Source organism: Mugil cephalus, chromosome 12, assembly GCF_022458985.1.
Source record: "Mugil cephalus isolate CIBA_MC_2020 chromosome 12, CIBA_Mcephalus_1.1, whole genome shotgun sequence".
NCBI lineage: Eukaryota > Metazoa > Chordata > Actinopteri > Mugiliformes > Mugilidae > Mugil > Mugil cephalus.
The window spans coordinates 10,836,642-10,860,932 of NC_061781.1; the positions used below are offsets into that span (position 1 = coordinate 10,836,642).

General features: G+C 41.8%; 1 protein-coding gene across 1 annotated transcript; it reads left to right on the forward strand.

Moving 5' to 3' along the window:
• Positions 1–81: 81 nt before the first annotated feature.
• Positions 82–20,962, forward strand: asmt (acetylserotonin O-methyltransferase). The gene is made up of 8 exons (XM_047600207.1): positions 82–748; positions 2,116–2,290; positions 2,406–2,535; positions 4,853–4,921; positions 8,222–8,340; positions 13,858–13,998; positions 16,599–16,721; positions 17,679–20,962. Exons 1-8 carry the CDS (start codon positions 647–649, stop codon positions 17,894–17,896), a joined length of 1,077 nt encoding a protein of 358 aa, XP_047456163.1. The 5' UTR covers positions 82–646; the 3' UTR covers positions 17,897–20,962.
• Positions 20,963–24,291: the final 3,329 nt, after the last annotated feature.

The window sequence follows — 24,291 nt, forward strand, 5'->3', positions numbered from 1 at the left end:
TTTCAGATTGTGTGTTTGTCACAATGACCCCTTTATTTTCTGCTTTCACACTGCGTTTTTACTCCACTCTCACCCATGAAATTCAAACGCCGTCTTCATCTACAGCGCACTGAGTCTGTGCGCCACTTGTAAAATGAACTGTGTGACTGAATAATTAATAGTCAAACTGATTAGTGTGTGTAATCTCATCTAGGCATGTGACGTGACAGGCTGCATCATTAAGTCTGATACTACCATTAGTATAAAAACCTAATTAGAGGAGGCGAGCGCATCTTTCATTAGAGTCCCTCAAAGGTTTGCTCGTCTCCCACGCTGTCGGCTCCGCGTTGGGCTCCTGAAAACGTTGCTGGAAAGCAGGTCCGAGTTGAGAATGCAGCGGCTGAGTGATAATGAACAAGGCAGCAGTGTTTCCACAGAGTTGTTTCTTTGTCTAAATGACTGAGCCTGCTCTCTAATCTGGGTTATCTGGCTCTAATCAGCTTAGCCCCCTGCTACTCTCACTGCTGCTGCTGCTGGGTGGGCACTTTCTCTAGTTCTGTCTTTACGGTTGTTTCGCACAAACACCTGCTGAAGTGATAGATTGGAAGCGAATATTCGGTTTCGGCTTTGAGGAAGACTTTCAGGGAGACACGTCCGAGCCGTGGCCATGGCTGAATGTCGAGCGATGGGTTCAGCTGAGGGGGCGCCCGCCGGAGGCGCGTACCCCAGAAAAATACTGGAATATATGGAAGGCTTCCTTATCTCAAAGGTAACACACACACACACACACAAGTCTGAAGGTGGGAAACTGTGTGAGTACCTTAAGAACTGTAGATGTTGAGTAGGTTAAGGACTTCAGATTGTAACTTTTTTTTTTAATTTACTGTGGTGTATTTGATATGAGTCAAGAAACTGGAAGTGATTTTTAAGTATTTGCTGGCGTGATTGTTGTATACAACGTAAAACATGTTCAAGTTCATCAGGAAACAATAAAATGAACAATGAAAAAGTTATTTCTACTTTTGAACACTTGAACACTGGTTGTAGGTACAGTAAAATTTACAAGTGCTTAAGCAGACAAATACTTCAGCTGCACTGGATACAGCAATTAGCAGCCATTCAGTTTTTTCAGCATTTTGCTGAAAACTTTTCTTTCTTTCTTCCTTTTTTTTCTTTAATTTTGGTCATTAGTTTCGCTTTCCATGATTTGATACACAGCCTAACATCTTAATCGCTGACCAAAAAAAGGTTTAGGCAAAGGCCTGAGAATTATAGTATGTACCATCATAGATAATCAATCTAACTGAACATCTACAGAAAAATAGTTAAACTGGAGTTAAACTATTCAAATAAAAACAAAAACAATTACTACAACATCAAGTCAAGTCACTTCGAACTCTATTTCCTTTCCTTATAATCTTCAATCATCTTACATGTCAGGGCTTTTTTGAAAATATATATAAAACAACGTAACTTCAGTTCAGTCCATTCCATAATGTCACGCCGAGAACTGAAGCACATCTGTATTTTACATTTGTTCTTGCTTTACATATTTCAAAAATAAAGAGCCCTCTTCAATTATGTCTTCCCTCTCTTAATTGGTAAAAAAAAAAAAAAAAAAAAAAAATCTTGAACACCATTTTGTAACTGTTTTAAATAATAAAACAGAAAACTAGAACGTATCTCTGCTTCTGTGGAGTTTCCAAAAACACAAAGCGGAGTTGTTTGAATTTTCTTGAAGGTGTTTTACCACTTGTCCAAGTGGCTTCTTCTTTTCTACGTGATATTTATTAGTCAGAGCCTGAAGAAGCCGCTTGGATGAGTGATGAAATGTCTCCAGGGGAACTCTTTGTTTTTCTTGCTCTGTGTCTTTCTGTCAAACTTTTGTTGGACCTTTTAGCTTCTGCCAAGTCATAGACCTCATAAAATAATACTAATATAATAAGGTGAACTACCCAGCCTTAAATAATATTAGGGCTGTACTTAATATACTATGATCAGAGTCACTTACTACTCTGCACAGTCTGTCCTAAATATGCAGTTTTGCTGACAGAATGTGATTATTTTAGTAAATGTGATCCACTTCTGTGTGCTCTTATGTATTTATCTCTGCTCCGTCTCCACTCTCTGATCCAGACCGTGTTCACGTCCTGCGAGCTCGGGGTGTTTGACGTGTTGTTGGCTGCAGAGCGCCCTCTGTCTGCGGAGGAGATCAGTGAGGCGGTGGGCGCCAGTCTGGACGGCACCCAGAGGCTCCTGGCTGCCTGCACGGGCCTGCAGCTGCTCAACACACACCAGGACAGCGGACGAGGTCGGCACCGACATTATCACAACTAATAAAATTGTGCAGACAGTTACAGTCCAAATTTTAAAACAAACTGTGGAAAAAAACACTGAACACTCTTCTCTCCCGCTGCCTGTTTCAGTGTTTTACAGTAACACGGAGCAGGCTAGTGTCTACCTCACGCGCTCCAGTCCTTTGTCTCTCCATCAGTCCATCCAGTACAGCTCCAGGACCATCTACCTCTGCTGGCACTATCTCACTGATGCCATCAGGTCGGTGCTCACGGCGTGGCCACATCTATCCGAGCGGTTTGGACACACTTTACGCGAGGAAGAGTTTATGCAACATTCATGTCGAGAGCCGCCAACCTGGAAAGTCTTAGAAACTAATACATTTTTTAATGTTCAAACCAGCACTTGACACACTGCTTGACATGCACTCATTATTTTTACATCAGCAAGTCATTACTTTTTTTTCCCCTTTTGGGTGACTACAGCAGTAAGTGGTTTATTTTGAAAATCTAACATTGTTAATTAGTTTTTTTCATTCAAACTTTAATTTGCTCCATGGAACCGAATGTAATGTGTTTACAGAATGTAAATTTTTGACCAATTCCTAAAACTAAAATCATTTTGACTTTTGACTACAAACACTAAGAAACTACACATATTAACAACTCACAATGAAATTTGATCATTCCTCGTTCCTTGAGCTCAAACTATTCTTTTCATTGTCTCAGTGACTTTTCATTGAGAAGCTGGATTCATAAAAGTAGTCCTGTGACATCCAGATGTTTGTAAGATTGCTTTGCAAAAGAGCATAAAGGAGAGTGAAGAGAGAGACAAATCTTACACTGTGACAGTTTTCTTTTAGAACTGCACATGGATTTTGAAAGTTGTTTTGAGATGGATTTCAGTCTCATTGTTATGTTGGAGGAAGGCTGGCAGGCAGCTCTCAGGCAGCGTAGCTGGATTTACTGTGGCTGACAAGTGAAGTCCCATCTGTGAGCAAAACTGATAAAAGACACTGGAGTAAGGAGAATCTCTAAAGGATGAAAGCAGCCTGAATGCGGATTGGTAAAAAAAAACAAAAAACTATTTACTCTATGAGAACATGATCTTACATTCTTATTGATTTCACATAAACAGTGAAGAAAGTATTCACAGCGCTTCACTTTTTCCACTTTTGTTAAAATATATATATATATTGTTTCCCCCCTCAAAATTAGAAAATAGTAAGACAAAACACAAGTGCATAGGCATTCACAGCCTTTGCCATGAAGCTCAGTATCGAGCTCAGGTGCATCCTGTTTCCACTGATCATGCTTGAGATGTTTCTACAGCTTAATTGGAGTCCACCTGTGGTGAATTCAGTCGGCCGGACATGATCTGGAAAGGCACACACCCGTCCATGCAAGGTCCCACAGGTGACAGTGCATGTCAGAGCACAAACCAAGCATGAAATAAAGAAAGGAATTGTCTGTAGACCTCTGCGACACGATTGTCTTGAGGCACAAATCTGAGGAGGGGTACAGAAAGATGGCCTCCATCGTTCATAAATTGAAGAAGTTCGGAACCACCAGGCGATTGGGCGAGAAAGTCCCTAGTCAGGGAGGGGACCAAGAACTCAAGGGTCACTCTGTCAGAGCTCCAGCATTTCTATATGGGGAGAAAAGAACCTCCCAGAAAGACAATAATCTCTACAGCAATCCACCAGTCAGGCCTGTGTGGTAGAGTGGCCAGAAGGAAGCCACTCCTTAGTAAAAAGGCACTTAGGAGCCTGTCTGGAGTTCGCAAAAATAAGAACAAACTTCTCTGGTCTGATCGGACAAAGACTGCCGAACTCCTTGCGGTGAATAGCAGACGCCATGTTCAGAGGAAACCATACACGGGTCATCACCAGGCCAATACCATCCCCACAGTGAAGCATGGTGGTGGCAGCATTATGCTGTGGGGATGTTTTTCAGTGGCAGTAAATGGAAGACTAGCCAGGACAGGGGGAAAGGGGGATAAATGCAGAAATTTATAGAGACATCCTGGATGAAAACCTGCTCCAGACCACCTTTGACTTCAGACCGGGGCAACGGTTTCCAGCAGGACAACGGCCCTAAGCACACAGCCAAGAAATAAGATATAAGATATTAAAGGAGTGATTTCAGAACAACTCTATGAGTGTCCTTGAGTGGCCCAGCGAGAGCCCAGACTTGAATCTGATTGAACATCTCTGGAGAGATCTGAAAATGGCTGTGCTCCGATGCATCCCATCCAACCTGAAGGAGCCTGAGAGGTGCTGCAAAGAGAAATGGGCAAAACTGCCTAAAGACGGGTGTGCCAGTTAGGGCTGCGCAATGAGTCGTTAAAAAATCGCGATCTTGATTCACGCATTAATTTAATCCAATTTGGAATAAGGCTGAAAAGTAACAAAATGTGGAAAATGTAAAACAATGTGAATAGTTTCTGGATGCACTGTAACTGTGACAGAGAAAAAACTAAAGCAGGTGTTAAACAGCAACAAACTTAATACCTAGATCCCTTAGTTTGCGCTCATATGATTCATATAACCACCTCTTTGCTTTTGCTTTTCTCCCAGAGAGGGAAGAAACCAGTATGAAAAGGCGTTTGGAGTCGACTCTAAAGACCTGTTTCAAGCCCTCTACAGGTAAAGGGGCTTTCTTTGTGCTGTCGACACCGACACACATGGATGAAACACATGCTTCTGCTCATTTACATTCCGTTCTTGTCTCTCCATCTTAAGCCTGTCTGTCACTTTTCTCTCTTCTGTCCTGACTTGTGGGATTCATTAGGAGGTAGGAAATGGCCGTGTATGGGTGTGTGTGTGGGAGAAAGGGAGCTAGGGTGTGAGCAGTGATGTGAGGAGGCTCGGGGCTCATAGAAAGAGAGAGAGAGGGGGAGCGAGTACGTCGGCCATTGTCCTTGAGGTCTGGTGTGTTTATAGTATCTTGCGCCCACAGTTTTAATGCTTCACTGATCTGCTGTTCAGCAGTTTTCAGGGGCCACGCACTCAGAGATTAACACTTTCTTTGCTAAATAGACTTTGATCAGCCTCTACTTTAGAACACAGCCAGACCCAAACATCCAGGAATATCTTGTTCCGATCATGATACGATTTGCAAAAAGCATTGTAATTTGATGCTAGGGGATCTGGACAAGATGGCACGGAATTATTTTTATTTTATCAGAACTGCAGCAGCACCACGCAGAATGGAACAGGGAATAATACATATTTCTCTTTGTGAATTTGGAGCTTCTGAATTCTTTGAAGCAATGGTATTTAACAAGCAACACTTTTTAATGTTGTGGCTCTTTGAGACTCGTGAATAAATTGCTGTATTTCTGATCCTTTTTTGTTTTCATATCAAGATCAAGTATCATTTATTGTCATTATGTGAAGACATTATAAAATTGTGGGCGGTAGCTCCTGGCTTAAGTAGTGCAAATGTAAAAACATTAGAATTAGCACTATAAAAAGTGGAAATAAAATAAAAATAAATGAAAATAGAACTGTACAGATATATATATGTATAAGTTAGTCAGCATGGCAGGGAGGTGGGGGCTGTGTGTCTCTGTCAGGAGGGAGAGATGAACAAAAGATGAATATTCAAAACATGACCCACGCGCACATAACACAATGCGTCTTTGCGCCGTCAAATTCACAGTTGAAAAAACAATTAATAAATAAAAAAAACTACAAGCAAGATTCCAGCGGCGGCGCACAATTGATTTGACGTGGAGGAGCGGTTGTTTTGCCCCTCGCTGATTTCCTCTGTGAATACCGTGGGCAAATTAGCAAGGGAGGAACAACCGCCGAAGTCACTCACTGCATTCCTGGAGCTCTGCTGCAGGAGCGCGATGACTCAGACTCCTGTTTACTCATCGCCATTTAACAGCCATGCGCTGCACCTGAATAATTTACAACCGAGTCCCGTGCACGGCTTGAGTTCTCATACTCGAGAAAGCAGCAAAGATTCGGAGAGTTAAGTGGCGAAAGAGGAGGGGGGGTCTAGACATTTTCAGAGATCTCATCTTTAAAAGTGTTTTTATGTACATTTAGAAATCATGGCTTATTAGCGGAGTTGGATAATAAATAGATGCAGTTACTATTTGGTATTTTGAACCGAGAAAAAATAAAATGGGAACTAGAGATATTGTTTCCCTGTGGGAGTAGTATAGGCTGCTGACTGCTTAATGAGCTGCTCTTATGTGTAATTATTACAGGGTGAGTATCACATCTGAATGGCCACTTGTCCCCCAGCTACAGGAGGGTTCCTCAGGCTGAGAGCATGTTTCTAAAGAGCATTTCCTACTATGGACCAGACATGCGTTGATCAAAGTTAATCTAACAGCAGAATAACAGACCACATCACCTCAGTCCTCTCCCATTCTGCTAACTACTCGACTTAGAACTCATTTTAAGATTTAACTGATCACTTGTAAAGCATATTTTTGGTTTGACATGACACAGAGTTTGACCTCGAGGCTTAAATCTTAAGGCTGCAGTGCTTTTGACGTCATTGCCTCTCGGCTTTGGAACGACCTGCCCGAGGAGATGAGGCTCGCAGGGACAGCGACTTCTTTTAAATCACTTCTTACTTCCTGTATCTTTGAAGCGATGTCATCCTGTCTAGTTTTTATACAGTTTTATTGTTGTGTTCCTGTTTTATTTAATCCATATTTACACTGTATCCTCAGCTTATTCGTTTATTTCAAGTTTTCACTTTTGTTTGTTTCCATCTTATAACTCTTCTTTATTCTGTCCTCTTTGGCTCCGTGCTCTTATATGGTTTCCACACTTCGTATTCTGATCATGTGAACATTTTGAACTGTAGTTTACGATTTTAACCCGTGTGGCAGACAGCAATGTACATACGAACTGTGACAGATCTGTTCTTTTCAGCAATGAGTTCCTGAAGGTGTCTCACCGCCAATGTGCTCAATCAGGTTTTGTGTCCTTCTAGCTCTGCCTGAACCAACACTGCACCAATATAAACCGGAGCAGCGATAAATCTCGTACATATCAACATGAGCTGAAAGCATCAACCCATTTAAAGTAGGTCACATTGGAAACATGTCCGGCCACTCGTCCGTTAGCGGTAGGATTATGTAGCGGGCGAAGCATCAAGACAGACAGCGACTGTAACTCAGGAAGCGCAGATATGACAGGGACCTGCGGGGACGTTAAGGACATGAGACACGTCTGCGCAGGGGGCGCACGGATCTTAAACCGCAAGTTCTAATGATGTATGCAAGGACAAGGAAACCGGGCTAAGTACCTTCTCCTTTATATAATTGGAGACGGGATGAGATATCTGCGAGTCAGCGTCCTCCCTCATGGGCTCGGGGCGCGTTCAATATCGAGTGCCTAAAATGCTTTTTTCAAATTGAGGTTGACAGTCTGTTTGGCCTCACAGTCATTCTATCTCTTCACATCCAATGCAATCAGAGCCAGCAGTGAGTCACTTTCAAAGTTCTTCCGGAGGTCGCGGTGCCATCTGAAGTTGCCTTGCGTATCGGACGATTGCTGCGCTGCAGCATTGTTTGGGTGAATAAAATTCCTGCGTTCACAGAGCGGAGGGCGTGTGTGTGTGTGTGTGTTGGTGGGCATCCCTCGAGGCAGGGCTGAGTTCTGGTTGATGAGGTGGAGATTCCTCAGAGCAGCAGCAGTCACCACAGGCTCTTCTGTTGAGCAGCACCCCGTCTCGTGCACAGACACACAAACACACTCGCGCGCGCACACCGTGGTGTCGCCACAGGGAGGAACTCTAAATATGACAGCAGCCACCGTGTGTGGATGTGTTTGCGTTAGCGAGCTGACCCTAGGGGACGGCTTACAGAAAACGATAAACAGACTTTTGCTTCAGTGCAGCGTGACACAGATTAAAGAGGGGAAGCAATATAAGTAAGTGTGCTTTTTTTTTCCCCGTTGTGCGTCTGCGTGTAGGTCTGATGAGGAGATGGTGAAATTCATGCAGCTAATGAACTCTATCTGGAACATCTGCGGCAGGGACGTGGTCAGAGCCTTCGACCTCTCACCCTTCAAAGTCATCTGTGACCTTGGAGGTAAGTTTGGCAGATGTGTTGATCTTATTTCCATAAGGTTGTGGGTTCACAGTCATTAATCACGTGTTGGCGGAGAGACAGCTGGCTCAGCCACAAGTATTTAAACAAGAGGGTCCGTGCGCACAAAAAAGGCAGGACGTACATAATCAACCGTGACCTTTAAAAGACGCCACCCCCCCAACTTCTGTGAGTTAATGACTTCCAGTAGATTAGTCCGCCTTCATAACACACACACCTGGACTTTCTCTTGTTGTTCTGCCAGAGATCTAAAAGACTCACATCATCATGATTATTATTATTATTATGTGCATCTCTGAGGAAAATACACGCAGTACATGAATACACCCCTGAAACATTAAAACTGTGTTTATAGAAACTGAGAAATTAACAAGAGGAGAGTTTGTAGAGTCGTGAGATCAGTACCTACCTAACTATTATGAAATAGTTTGATATGGTCATTGATTTAAACCTGGCCTCATGGATCTGACACTGGTCGCTCACCTGTTCTGGGAGATAATGCTCTTGAAAGAGTGTTTTTTTATGTTTTATTGTTTTTGTCCCATGCTAGTCTTGATGTTGTTTCTTTTATAGATCAACATGTTTCAGATTTGAAATCCAACTCCACTTATACGCATTCCTTTCATGTTAAAATACGATAAGAGATAAGATAAGATAAGGTAATTATTTATTTCTTGTCAAAGCTGTTTAGTTTTTTTTCTCAGTTGACTTTCTAGTTGAGAAAGGCTTGAAAATATATATGTATATATATGTTTTTATATATATATATATGTGTGTGTGTGTGTGTGTGTATACTGTAGGTTCTCAAGGCCATAGTTGCAAAGAGAAATCCACTTCCTGATTGTATTTCAGAGCGCCTATTCTCAGGAATAATGGGTAACATTTATGTTTATCAGTGCGTTACCTTAATATGTTTGTTTAGAAGCTGAAATAGGAAGATATCATTAAGAACTGTGTGTTCCTCAACAATGAAAACGTAATCAGAGTTTAGAGAGACAACAGTCTGTTGAACTCTTCTCCTTACCAGACAATGACTGTACCACATGACTTTAATTTGTATCTAGTATGAATTTCAATTTTTTTTTTATATCATTTGTACCCTATGACTGGGTTTTTTGTTAGGTTTCTGGCAGACAAGCTATTTTCATCTGCCAGGGGCAAACATTTAACTCCATCTTTTGTTGTGTGTGTGACTGTGAGTTCTCTAAAAAAGAAACAAGACGTCACACACAACCAAGTCTGTCTACTTAGGACACGCAGGAAAAGGTGGTTTGTCAAATCCAGTTTATTTATAAAAACCTCTGAACAACAGGCTCCTTATGAAACACAAACGGCGCTCTGATTAAAATGTGTCACGGAGACAAAAGACAGAATAAACACAATGTGAACTCCGCGATGAATGGACTTCTAAAGGAAAGCAGAGAAACACGCCGACGATGGAACAAGATCAAATGGAAAGCATGGCAAGAAATATAAAGGCGAAAAATTAATCTCATATTGTTGAAGCGTTTTCAAACAATGCTTAAAAATGCCTTGACCCCAGAGATTCCAGTCCTTTCGAGGTCTCTAATGGACATTTCTATGATATTATCTATAGGACAAGACTACACTCTGTGATAATCACATCATAGTACTCCAAAATATTAACAAGGAAACCCCAGTATTGGTCGATCGTGCCCACTCTGAAATCAGATTAGATGTGGGGAGGTCTTAGATGTGAGAGGGACTGGTCAGACTCCAAGTCTGTTCTGTTGTGTTGATCCGAAAACCACACTAGCAGCTCACTGTACACTACACACATTTGGCCACCTGCTGCATGTAACACCTTAGTTGACCACACGGGGGAGCTGTGAAGCCACTAATTGTCTCTTCTTGTCTCTCTTGCCTGCACACACACACACACACACACACACTGTGAACTTGTGCATACAGACAGTTCAGTGTCTGTTCCCACTCCTCTGACTGTCGCAGCGTGAGGTTATATGTTCATACTTATGCATGAAGCTGCATCACTCAAAAGTGTGTCTGTGTGAACAGAAGGAGCCTGAAAGGTGTGACTGTGGTGTCCCGTATAGAGTTTGTCTCTCACATAGCATCTGTTGTGTCTCACACACCTGCTGCTTAGGATATCATCTATCTATCTATCTATCTATCTATCTATCTATCTATCTATCTATCTATCTATCTATCTATCTATCTATCTATCTATCTATCTATCTATCTATCTATCTATCTATCTATCTATCTGTCTGTCTGTCTGTCTGTCTGTCTGTCTGTCTGTCTGTCTGTCTGTCTGTCTGTGTTTTGTTTTATAGGCGCTTCATCTATTTATTGTAATGTGACATTTAATACATATTTCATTGGTATGTTGTTTTTTTTTGTAAAAAAGATCAACTTAAAGGTCACAATAACCAACTCCAGCTTTACATTCTGAAGCTGATTGTTTTGCCACATGCTTCATCTTGTTCCATTTTATAGATGAAGTGGAATACGTGATCCGTTTTTATTTTTACATCCACTCCTTCGCGACTGCGTCGCTGATGTAAACACATTTTTAGGGCCCCACAAATCTCAGCTGACGCGGTATCAAGCTGAGTTTCAATTGTCGAGTTGTTCATTTTCTGGCTGTTTGATTCTGCGCAACAGCAGAAATATTTAATTAGCATTTGGTTCGCATTTGAAAATGAAATTTAGATTAAAAATGGTACTCTGGTGGCAAATGGGCATGGCGTTAAACTGAGCAGCATCCCTCCAAGAAAAGGTAATGACTCAGACTACACAGCACGCAGTATCTTGACCTTTAGTGCTGTGGTATGGATCCACTTCCATTAACACTTGTCGTGACGTATCTCACCGATGTGTTTTATCAGACCTTCTGCAGCAGTTTCCACCGTGCTTTGAACTCCATTACCCCAAACCTGTTAACTATCTGCTGTCGTCACACGCTAGTGACAGGTTAGACTAGTACTCCGCACTGACCCACTCACTGATGGAAGCAGTGGGATACAGACATACACACAAAAACGGTTTGGGAACAACTAAAAAAAAACAAAAAAACATGGAAAACAGCACAAGTTGTTGACCTGATCCACATAGGCCCCTCCCCTCAATCCATAGGACCTATAATATATTAGGAATGTGGTCATAGTGTTATGTCGGATTGGTGTAAATGCTTATTTGGTGCTCACAAAGTAAACATAGACGCGGGTAAAAGAACAATGATGCAGACAGTTGCAGACCTCCTTTCAAAGGATTTCACTAACAAACTAAAGCAGCCAGGTTAGCTCGGGGTCTTGAACAGCGTGCCGTGTTTGGTTTTGCTCTTCCTCTTTGCTCTTTGATTTTTCTCCTCCACTGACCCCTGTTTGATGTGAGAGTGTGACGTGTGTGTGGGAAAGCGTATGTGTGCGTTAAAAAGGAGAATGCTTTGTAAGAATACAGAGTGATGGAGCAGAGACGGGTCATGTTAGAAGGAAGGCGCCACAGGGCTAGACGGCCTCGCCCCGTACGCACACACACACACACACACACACACACACACAGGCCCAGGTCCGACTGGCTTTGTAGGTTTGTCAAATTGCAATCCTTTGATCCTGTATTCCACCTCACTGCCTCTCTCCATCCCATTCACACCTTTTCCATCCAGCTCTCTTTCTCCCCATCCGTTGCTTTTTTCACTCTATCACAATCTGTCACTTGCTTTTTCATTCTCGCCATTTTATATTCAGTTTGCTTTATGAAGCATGAAGGATGATAATAGTGCTTCCAACACAAGTTGAAAGATTCGTATTTGCACACTGAACACTTCCGCCCTGGTTTGTATTTGTGTGTTTGTTGCTCTCAGTTCCTCTGACCTCTGACCCACTATGGGTTAGATACACACATCAACAGCACACAAGCCTCTGACCTCCATCTAAAATGCTCTTTGAGAACCAAATGCCTATATGCACAATGATCATACTAGCATGCTCTGCCGGCAACAAAGGTCAACTGAGACGTCACCTCACGCTGACTGTGTCTGGGCCAAAAACGTCCTTCAAAGGTTCCATATTATTCATAATTCACTTTATAGAGGTTCTCACAGTAACATGTGTTCCCCTGGCCTGTCTATGAAGCCCCAGAAGTAAAAAAGTCTGTCCCTTCCCTAACTTGCTTGCTCTACTTTTTAGCGAATGTGTGCTCAAACAGGCGCAGTAGTGGATACTGCCTCTGACCCACCCCCTCGGATAGGTGAGCTCGCCCTCTAAAATTACCACCACCATTTTCCTTCCCTCGTAAACCCGTACAAAAACACATGGCAAACGTACGAACGAAGTACGGCCGTTGCTCTGTTGTTGGCTACATCAACAAACAATTGCGCTTACAGTTAGCAGAAGCTAGCGTTAGCTGTTGTAGTAACTGTAACAACACACACGAACAAACTAAGTAATATATTTAGACGCATGATATTTTTAACTAACCATACACACAATATGTTTAACTAAACATCCAGAAACGTCCTCCTGCAGCTGCAGACACTGAACTTCTTCAGGAAACTCTCCTTCTGGGTCAGATTCTGGGTCAAACGGGCTGAACAGCAGCGCCTCCACCAGCCATAGTGCAAAAGCTGCATCCACTCCCCGAGAGGGGCGTGGACAGCCACAGCTCATTAGCATTTAAAGGTACAGACACAGAAACGGCCTGTTCTCAGTAGAGCGCACTACCGACACTTTTTGACTGGCTGAAATTCAGGACCAAAGCTGAATTTGGGGGAATATACTTTGAAAACACTGGTGTTGGATCTCTGACACTCATATGAAACTGTTGAAAAAATGTATGATGTGGGACCTTTAAACAGCCTTTTTCAGATGGTTTTAAAAGCACGGGTGTTCCATTCATTATGACTCAACATCCTGGCTTACTGGGGCACTTAAAAGAAATCAGTCATCAGTAATACCCATGTGCTCTCTCTACTATGACGTGGCCTGTGGCATTTCTGGTGAGACCATCACTGAAGACCAGACAGTTGTTACTCTAGAAATATTCGTAGCTATCCGTTTAATAGTTGCTGAGATAGTTCAATCAGCAGACGGACACTGCCATCTCAGGAACCATGCGGCTAGAAATGATGAGTCAAATACCTTCAAGCATCACGTTATAAATTCAAATGTATGAAATCAGTTTTGGCCAGATAACGATACGGTGTTAGTGTTTGCACAAAGAACTGATTCTTCAGTAGGGGTCCTGGACAGAAACTCTGCTGTCTGCTTCTATATAAAGCGTCTGTCTACGTTCAGTTCAATTCGTTCTGCTTTACTGACATGAATGTTAGATGGGCTGTATTCCCAAAGCCACATCTCACAACCGAATACAAATCATGCAAATAAGTAATGGATTTCTACCTGTAAGCATCTGCTCCATTCATTTCACTGCGTGACTGATGCACTCCATTATTAATGAAGTTTGTGTATTTGTTGTAATTCTCTAACTCTGTCTTTCTCTCTCTCTCTCACTCTGCAGGCTGCAGTGGAGCATTAGCCAAGCAGTGCACGTCAGCCTACCCAGAATGCACCGTGACGATCTTTGACCTCCCCAAGGTGGTGCGTACGTCGAGGGAACACTTTGTCAGTGAGGCTGACCAGAGGATAAGCTTCCGCGAAGGTAACATCATTCCAAGTGCGAGAAATCACTTGTCGTTTATAATTGTGCGGCGCCAAGATCCTCTGCCTTTTACACACATACATGTACAAGCACATAATCAAAACTAGAGAGAATGGAGATCATTTCAGGTGCACACGCACACAGAATAAAAGGACTGTAATGAATCCTCTCAGAGCTGATTGGTGTCCATTATGATGCAGTACTCATTTTTTCATGAAAGAGTGTCCATTGCATATCGAATATTATTCAATATGCAGTGGACATTAATGAATGTTATTGCATGCATCTGTATTTGGATACCTTATCTGAGCTTTTGTATTTACACGTACTATTAATAAGTCTTCTTATTAACTTTTACTCTGCCTTCGTTGCGATCTGATCTAAATGTGCATAAATTACATAAACAGAGTGGGGTTTGGCAAAACTGGCACATACCCTGTACAGGAAATTGAATGTGGTGATGATGGTTCTTTTTCTTTTTTTTTCTTCTTTTTTGTCATCGTCATGAAGAGACAAAAATGCACCATCCAATTACTCCTTTCAGCGAGTACCGTGTCATCAAAGACAAACACGGTTAATTCACCTGTGCTCTAAACCTCTCTTCTTGTCTATAAACGTGTCCAAATTAAATGACTACACTGGATGTTTATCCAGTTTATCTTGACCCAAACCCATAAACTCCAGACCTACCAGCCCTGTTTGAGTAACATTTGCACAAAAACTGTATTGTTTTTACAAGTCTGTTTGTGATCTGTAACTGTAGGTTTAAGTCGGTAATGACCCAGAAGACTGGAAGCAACAAAGTATTAAATGTTTACTCTTTATGGGCTCTTTTTCCAAGATTGGTAAATTTGGCTGCTACATGACCACTTCCCAAAGACATGTCTCAGAAAACAGGAAAATAAGAAGAATGCACAAGTAAATGGGGAAGTCTGCAGAAAAATAGGTATGCGCATGGTTAAAACTATTAAAAAGCATGATATCACAGCTTTAGTCATTGCTTTTAAAATCAGCGCATAACAAAAGCTGCAATTCAATTAAACCGGAGGAGCAATTCATGACATTTTTTCTACCCTGTTTGTTTTTACTGAAGGACTCACATCACTGTAGTACTTATTAAGATTGTCCTTGCAGCCTTGCATCGCTGCGTGTCTGAAAATAGCAACACAACTGATCTGAAAGCGAAAGGAGAACAACACTGTCTTGATGCTGTCAGCCTGATGAGTACCATTCTCATACTGAGCTGCTGCTGTTGGACTGGGAACATGGCGTACAAACCCATCACTGTACGCCTCACGTTTTTTTTCTCTCAGCATCACGTCTCCAGCACAGAATTTAATGTCAGGGAGCGGGGGGAAAGTTCACATCTGCCGGCAATCTCAGAAAAACCCTGAGCCTAAATCAGCTCGTGCCTCTCTTTCGGTTTTTATAGCCATGATGGTGTTCGACACAATGAGACCTCTAATGTGGCATTTTAAGAGCCTCTGTGGCACAGGTGTCAAAAATACGACCCACGGGCTAAAAGCGACCCGCCACAGGGTTTAATCTGGCCCGCAGCATGGATTTGCAAAGTGCAGAAATTACATAGAAATGCAATTTTTAAATGAAAATAACTTCTGTTCGTAATATGGACAAATCACAAGACAGTAATGCACTTTTTTTTAACTTCATTTTTTAAAATGAGGCTAATCTACTTGTATTGTTTGTGCTAAAACAAATGGGGGATGACACCCCTCCCATGTGTTTTCTTTCTAATATAAATTACTGTGCATGCTGTTACAATGGACAATGCACCATTATTTTTTATACATTAAGCATCTGTGGTGACGTTAAAGTCATAGCGTAGCGACTGTCTCACTGAATAAACCGTTTGAAACCATAATCCACAAATAACTTATTTGTGCCAATAACTAGATCACCGCTGAATGGAAGCAGCTGGAATTCTGCTGTAATCACACTTCAGGTCAAATGTATTCGACATCATTTGAGCGCGGCAGCCGTCGCCTCTTCGTCGCAATCATGCTTGAGAATGCAAACCGCTAATCGAGTCGTGTCTCGTTACGTAAAGGCTCGTCGGAATAATTAATAATTACGTGTAATGATTAAATGAAGTGAAGAGAAAGGTACAGACTAGTTAAGGCAGCCCCAACTCGGGTCCTCGAACGACATACCCCTCTCACCGCAACCCGTAATGAAAACCATTATCCATCCATTATCTGATACCACTTATGCTGTGGAGGGTCACAAATGTCTTTGGATGAGAGGCGGGGTCTGTCACAGAGCACAGCCAACATTTTTTTTTTTTTTTTTTTTTAAATCATAGCGTCGGGTTTAAGCCATTAGTGCCAGACTCATTCTTCTCCTGCACATACTGCTCTTCTAAAAGCTACTACTGCATTAATTTCAGATGCATTACTACCACCTCAGCACCCACCTGCACTCCTCAAATCTAACTCCGACCTTTGGGTAGACTGTACTAGATTCACTCTGTGCTGAGCGCCTTGACCCAGCAAACATCCCGGCCTCTCTTGCAATGGTGTTGGCTCACAGGAATATGGCAGTGTCTCAGTTGTGTGTTTGTGTGTGTGTGTGTGTTTCAGGGGACTTCTTCAAAGACCCTCTGCCAGATGCTGACCTCTATATTCTTGCCAGGATCCTCCACGACTGGACAGACGAACGCTGCATTGAGCTGCTGCGTAGAATCTATGGAGCCTGCAAACCAGGTCTGTTTGTGTGCCCGCGAGTGTGTGTTTGTGTAAGGGATGAAAACTTTTTTCTTCTGCTGGAAATGAGCTGGCAGATTGTATCCCACAATGCAGCTGATCCCAGAAAAATCTGTCCTCCTGACTTTGATCAAAGTCAGACGTGCGCGCACACACACACACGCTCACACACACGCTCACGCAAACACACAAGCAGCAGACACTACCATGAAACAGACAGTACACAGTTCAAAAGGAGAAGAAAAAAGAAACCCGAGAGATAAAATGTAAGGAAGCCCAGATTTTCTGGACAGCAAATATAGCCTGGTTTTCCATGTGCGGTGCCACATCGCGCCCTTCGGGATTTGCTACATTTCTACATAAAATGAACTCAGAACATCAGTGGATTTTCAGTAAAATGAGCCAATATTACATATCTGAGATGTGCCAAAGTGTACTTCAAGGATTCTCTTCCGTCCTGACCAGATGCTCACAGCTGACATTTTCCTTTTTATATCGAGAACAACGCAGAAAAAAAAAAAAAACACTAAAAAGAGCACAGTTTGTTAAGTAAAGTTACCCCAAGCCCGCATGGGAGAACAAATGACCGCAAAGCCTGATTTGACATCACCTCACGTTTGTTGTGTCCGGACCAAAACGTTGCCCTTCCATCCACCTCAAAGACTACAACTTGCTGAATATGCTGAAGATGTGTGGAGACCGGTGCCAACAACGAGGAACACACTGGAAAAACTAGGGCCACAGATGCTCACTGAGGCTTCTGCCGCCGCTTCCTTATCTACTTTAACTGCTAAGCAGAGCATGTTTTTGATGTACAGTAGAGTTATACAACATTTAACTGGCTACATAATGAGACACTGATCTGTTTGTGTTAATAAAACTATCACTAGCTGTCGAAGCTTTGCCTACACTCTGACAGCCGACGAATTCCGCTCCCCTCCGGTTTCCCTGCTGCAGGAGGCGCCGTGTTGCTGGTGGAGGCCCTGCTCAAAGAGGACGGTTCTGGCCCACTGACAGTCCAGCTCTACTCCCTGAACATGCTGGTGCAGACGGAGGGCAGAGAGAGGACAGACGCTCAGTACGCTGCCCTGCTGGCCGCTGCAGGCTTCTCCAACATCCAGCACTGCCGCACCGGAAAGATCTACGACGCTGTGCTGGGACACAAAGACACCTGACAGACGAGGGAGGATGTTGTTGACACCGTAAGTCTGTCGAGGCTTACAACACCTTGAACAAATGTTCTGCTCATATGGTAGTTTTTTTTTTTTTTTCGATGAATATGATCTTGAGTTTCTAAGAGTAAGATTAAAACTACCAAATCTTTTTTTTTTTTTTCACTGAGTCTGTATGATATATAAAAATATTCAAATTCAGTTCCCACTGTTCAGATCTGGATACTGTGCTTTTCTTTTCATGACTTTTCTCTTAATGTTTGCTCGTTCTGAACACTCAGTATCAACTACACTTGGCTTCAGAACATCAGTGCACTCCGTGAGCGTGACGCTCATTACGACATTACATATCAGAAACAGGAAAATGTGCCACAAACAAGTGAAAAATGACGGCTCATTTCTAGAACGGGAAGCAGACCGATCAAAGCAAAGCAAGTCAGACAAGCGCTCTGATTTTATTTGCTCTGTCAGAATTCGTCTGGGCCTACTTCCTCTCAAAGAGATTTTTAACCAGCCCTTCTTGTGCCAGGTCAGTCGCAATCATTTATCTCACAATGACGGCGTTTAATGCGATGACTTGTCCTAGTACTGCCATCGCGGCACTTCAGATGCTCAAATGCGACAGCCTTTAATTCGTTTCTATTTAATTGACGGCCCTAATGTAACCGTGGTGTCCAAATGTAGCATTGATTTTAACCAAAGTGGCCAACACTGGAAACACTTACTTACTTGTCCCGTAAGTGGGTGCTGTTAGAAACGTTATTCTTATCAGAATTATCAGAACTCTTTCTGCCCATTTGATCGGCACCCAAGTCCTAAAGAAGCCTTGAAAGAAAGCTGGTAAGTGGAACTAGGCAGCTTGAAGGGCGCCGCAAGAACAGCACCAGCTAGGCAGCTGGCATGAAATGGGCCGACATTTAATATTAATAGCTAATTTATTACATGTCTGCAAGTGGAAAATAAATGACTAGAAAGGATTGCTGTTATTACGCCCTATCGATGCAAAAGCTTGAATTATTGCGCTGCTGCTTATCTCTATCAACAAAACCACACGTAATATTTGCACTTTATTTTGAAAGGAAGTGTCACACAAATGCTAAATGACAATAACTCCTAATTTCTGAATGTGTGATATTTTAATGTGGCACATTCGCTCTGATTGGTTGTACATCTCTCTATATTGGTCTGGGTCCATTTATATTAAAAAAAAAACCTTGTAAAGCACAGCATTAACAAAGAGGTTCCAGGCTTATTTGCATTTGTGCATGTGTCTGGTGATGCTAGACTGTGTCTAATCTACACTTGTGGAGTATTCTAGTCATGAACTGACAACGTTTAATTCCTCCCTGAGTCATTCTTATCTACCACACATTCACAAAGTACTGGATTGATGAAAAAATATAAAACTCCACATTTCATCATTTATGCTGCTCATAGTAAATCCAAGACCCTAGTCTTTGTATTGATGAGTGTAGAACAAAGAAAGCAATACTTTTTTTGATGTACACTGAAATAGTTAATATGGTCTCTTGTGTAGATGTTAATGTCTCTGTGGCCTGTTATCTTTATGTTAGGTGGTGAAGACGGCTGATGGCTGACTAGTGATTATTAGTCTTCAGTGGCAGTCCTGAACAAATAGGTACATTCAGTTGCGTGACCAAAAATAAGTCAACAGACTGGGCTTTTGTTAAGGTGAGCACACTAACTTAATATGAACTTTCACATTTGCGAAGACAATATTTTCTCCTCGAAGCTTTCTGTCAAAGTGTTGAAAGACCTTGTAAACTTGATTAGTGCCAGGCAATTCAAATGTAATTATCCAATAGAAAATAGAAAACTCTAACCCTCTGCAGGAGCAAGTCTCTAAAATGAACCAAACCATTTATTCACTCCTCATTAATTGACTTTAGATAGAATTTAATGTGTGTATGTATAATTAATGTACCCTTTTAACCAAATTTTTTAAACAATCAGCACGGAAATCCAAAGTTATTCCAATTTCCATCGGCTCCTCTTATGCAAATATTTGCGTAAATCTTTGCTGTTTGTGGCTCTAATTCTATAGTGGGATGCCTCGTCATTGACGTCACTGAAAAAAAATGACAACAAAAATCTCAAAAAAAAATAACATGCATAAAAATTAGTTTTATGTTCGTTTAATGTGTTTCTTTGTGAAAGTTCAGTTTCCTCGTCTGTTCCCAAAGCCACTAGTTTTTCTCTCTGCATGATGAAAACACTTCACTTTCTTTCCACCAATCTTTTTTTTTGACCCCAGACATGCTCAAAATGTTTTTGCTGTAATGTGATTTTATTTTATTTGATTAGATTTTTTTTAAACCTATTGTTAGTTTCACAAATTGAATATGTCACAGACAGCTTTGATATAGTACAATAAATTACAGTAACTTAATTACAGTAGGCTGATATGCGTCACTACTTCAAGGACATCCACAGTTCTGATACTATTTCTGTAGCTCCACCAGTGAGGGGCAGTGTAGAATTACATGACACATGAATCATATTCTTAATTAGTACTTCATCTGGTTTTTGTGCAAAAAAATTACATCTTGATTATGTCTCATTAATGCTCATTATTCTGTCACTCTGAGTGTTTTCGAGGGTGTTCAGTTTTATGAATTGTGAAGTGGGTTTGCACTAATAGAGGGCATGAAGTTGGCCTCTAAATACAATCACACAAAGGAAAACACTGAGTGTTAAAAGAATGCGTCTGACAATGCAATACCGAAACGTTCATATTCTATCAATAGTCATTCTGCTCCAAATCCAGACAATCAAGTATGACTGAGCCCAGTCCAGCCTTATTCTGTTGTAAAAGATTAGCTCTACACTGCAAAGGTCAAAGCCTATTAGATGGTATGCACAGTGAGCTTTCAGTCTCATTGCTAAGCAGATGAACTTCCTTGCATATCTGCACTCATCTTTCAATCCTAAGCCCTGTGTCTGAACTTCTCACTTTTCTCCCCCCCGTTCTTAACAGCCTCGTAAAGCTGCCTTTGTACTGTGGTCTTTGTAATGACAGACGTGACTCAATAAATCTTCTCCTCAATGGTCCGGCCCCCGCCTTTAATTCTGCCGCCCTCATCCTCTGAGCACAGGTTCCATTCACAATGTAGATATCAGCCTTTTATTAGAACCTCGGCCTGTCATTGTTCTCCACCTGTGTTGTGACGCACATATTACCGAGCTGGTTTTTGCTGAAAAAAACTCTCCATCCGACAGATAAATTGGTTTCCACACAAGTATTGTGTGGATATAATTCATATTCGGTTGAACCAGTGCCTAACTGTCATTATCACTACATTAAAATGGACGCGCCAAGTACAATTTCGCACAGTATCAGTTTTCTGGATGCCTTGGTTGATGAAGATTATCATTGGCCTTCAGAAACCAATATAGTTTGAGGCCTGCTCTGCATTCAGATGACTGCACACCACCTTTCCTGTTGCTTTTCTGTCCTCACTGCCCTTTGTATCCTCATCTCTGTTTCCTTTTCCCTCCCTTGTAATTGTGAATTAATCAGACTTCAAAGTGCAACAAATTAGAATTGATGTCAAATCTTTGTGGACAGCTTTACAGACACTTGGCCTAATGAAGGGAAATGAAGTGCTGAGGCTGAAGACAGCTTGACCTGTGCAGAGATGGTGGCGGTACCGAGTGATGCGTGCAGTATTACATGGTACCCTGCCTATGAGGAGCATAGCTACACTGTCATGCTCATTCATTAGGTATCCAAGTTGTTCAATATAAAGATCCTGCGTTTAAATCTTAGCTTCATGAAGGTTATGGTATTCAGCATTTGCTTAAAACAACTGAAAGCTGTCGATTCACTTATTTATTTCTTTGCGGAGGCTGTGGATTGAACTGTTTTGTGTTGTTCGACACGTTTTTATTGTTTTGACCCCAATTTAGTCGACTACTGGGCTAGGCCAAATAATAGGAACGCTGTTCATACAGTTGAATTACCACCTTTCTTACACTGTTTCAGCATAAACTGAACATTACAACAGTCATGTAGGGGGTTTAAGTGAAGGACTGCTCTACGGAAATGGATTCCATTTTACTAGTGTGCCTAATGTTTTGGCAAGTGAATGTATATGAGAGCGCTAAATTAGAGTTTCTGATCGATGGATGGATGGGTGGATAGATATAGTGAGGGGTCCTCAGCGATCAGGATGGCTTTCCTCATCATTGAGTGACTGTACAGTTCGGGGATAGGGGATCTTCAGAGTGAACCATTATTTTTTACGTTTGATGGTGAGAAAGTTGTACCAGGATGAAATATTGAAGGTGACAATTATTTCAATGATTGACCTGTACACCAGTGTTAAAATATTACTGCTGACAATGAAAGTCACCTGCACTGTTGTGCTTTTCAATCTGTGTGTAGGACAGACAGACGTCTAACCACTCACCTGTCCACATATTTACAGGCCTCAACCTGTTTCACCAGCTGACCCTGGATGCTAAGAGGCTGGAACAGGGCACCTTGGCTTTGGAGACATTAGCTCCAGACAGTTTTCTCTAAATCTTTGGACCAGGCTGTTGTCTGTGTCCTGGTGTTGGGACAGAGCATGGATGTCCATCAGGTGTCATCAGGTGTCATCAGGTGTCATCTGCATAATTCAGCAGTGTCATTTCTTCCCTGCTACAAGACAGAACACAACCCCAGTGGAGTCCTGTGTTTAAAATCAATGTACTGGATTTAAAACCATTTAAAAGCACCTGTTGTGGTCTGTCCTTTAAAAAGTTAATCCATAAAATCAGTGGTGGTGTAACAGAGTGCCAGTATGTACAGTGTTAAAAGCAGAGGAACAATCCATGAAACACATCCTGGTGTGTGGTTGTGCAAAAAGTATCTAAAAGCATGAGACTTGCATCCTCTAAGATAAGGTAAGGTCCTTTACTAATAACTGGGCTGACTCCAAACTTGCTGTAACTATTTTTTATTCTTTCTTCATATAAAATGGAACATATACTCGTTTATATGCTGATGATACTGTTTTATATGTGCTCTCTTTATTGCACTTTAACTGCTGTCTGGACACGGACAAAACCAAGTTGTTTTCTAAAGCAAAAAAGAGGAAACCTTCAAAGACTGTTGATACTGCGATAACAGGTTACAGGTCATGCCACAGAAAATCAACAGTAGTTCTGTAAGAGTATCTCTTTAAGTCCCGCCTTTGCTTTTCGTCAATGGTTTAGACTCGGGTCAGTGTTTTCCACTTCAGCAGAGAAAGGTGCATACATTTCTCCTCTGTGCTCTTCACTTCCATTTACTGCTCCATCTCACGAGGCTATTATTGCGCCAGCCTCAGGTTCAACCTGAGTGGGTTTTTATGGATGCGTCTAGAAAGTTGGAGCTATAAAAACAGGCAACTGTGACGGAGAAGAGGCTAGTGAGATGAGGATGTCCGTGAAAATCAGACCAGAGGGAACACGCAACCCCAAAATAACACAAAGGCAGAGGAAATCCTTGCTGCCGAGTGTTTTTCGATGCCTCTGTCCGCTCAGCTACAATATCTCAGATTTTTATCTGACCATGGACTTTTGTGACATTTAAATTCCTCATTGGTGTTAAAATAAATGCACAATGAATAATTCAAGAGAAAAAGACGCTGCATCAAATAACTTCAGCGTTGTGTGTTTGATTCCTGCTTGTTTATTATTATTATATGTGGAAGCACACTTCCCTCCCGGATACGAATTAAAAGTTAAAAATTACAATAACAAGAAATCTCCTGAGTCTCTTAATTATGCCACAGTAAGTAGAATTTATCACTTAAGGCCATGCATCTATTTTATTGTGTGTTTTGTGCGCGTGCTGATCCACGTGTCTGTAGCAGCGTTTGTGTTTATTGGCACGTAGAAAACCCTGTGTGTTCACCTGTGTGTCTGTATTTAGTGTTTGTGTGTGTGTGTGTGTGCGTACTACACTCTTTTTGGGGATACTCTAAATCTGCTCCACGAGTCAGAGACGCTCCAACCCTCGAGCTCCAGGATGCCTCACTGAGATAACTTTAGAGCGTTTCAGGGAACACGGTGATTTTATGCCTGAGACTTTGCGTGCATAGATGTGAGACTTTGTGCAAGCCTCTGTGTTTGTGTGTGTGTATGTGTGTGTACGCTGCTTATTAAAACTCCTATTTCTTTTCTTTTTTTTTGTGATGCACTTAAGATTTCATTCCAAAGTTTTCAAACAGGAAACATTAAGTTTCCTTTTTCTTTACAGCAAAGCCTAACGACGCAGCATTAACTCTTGCACAATCACAATTCAAAGAACTGAAATAATCAACAGGGATGGGTCATCTTTCACTGTGGGATGTAATGCATTAAACAACACAAAAAGTGTTCAGTCATTGCTATCACCGTTCACTTTT

Excerpts from the sequence above, each read along its gene's own strand:
- asmt (XM_047600207.1), top strand. The coding sequence starts at position 647 with ATGGCTGAATGTCGAGCGATGGGTTCAGCTGAGGGGGCGCCCGCCGGA. Across the intron at positions 8,341-13,857 it reads AGTCATCTGTGACCTTGGAG|GCTGCAGTGGAGCATTAGCC; the intron begins GTAAGTTTGGCA and ends CTCACTCTGCAG. Across the intron at positions 16,722-17,678 it reads CTATGGAGCCTGCAAACCAG|GAGGCGCCGTGTTGCTGGTG; the intron begins GTCTGTTTGTGT and ends TCCCTGCTGCAG.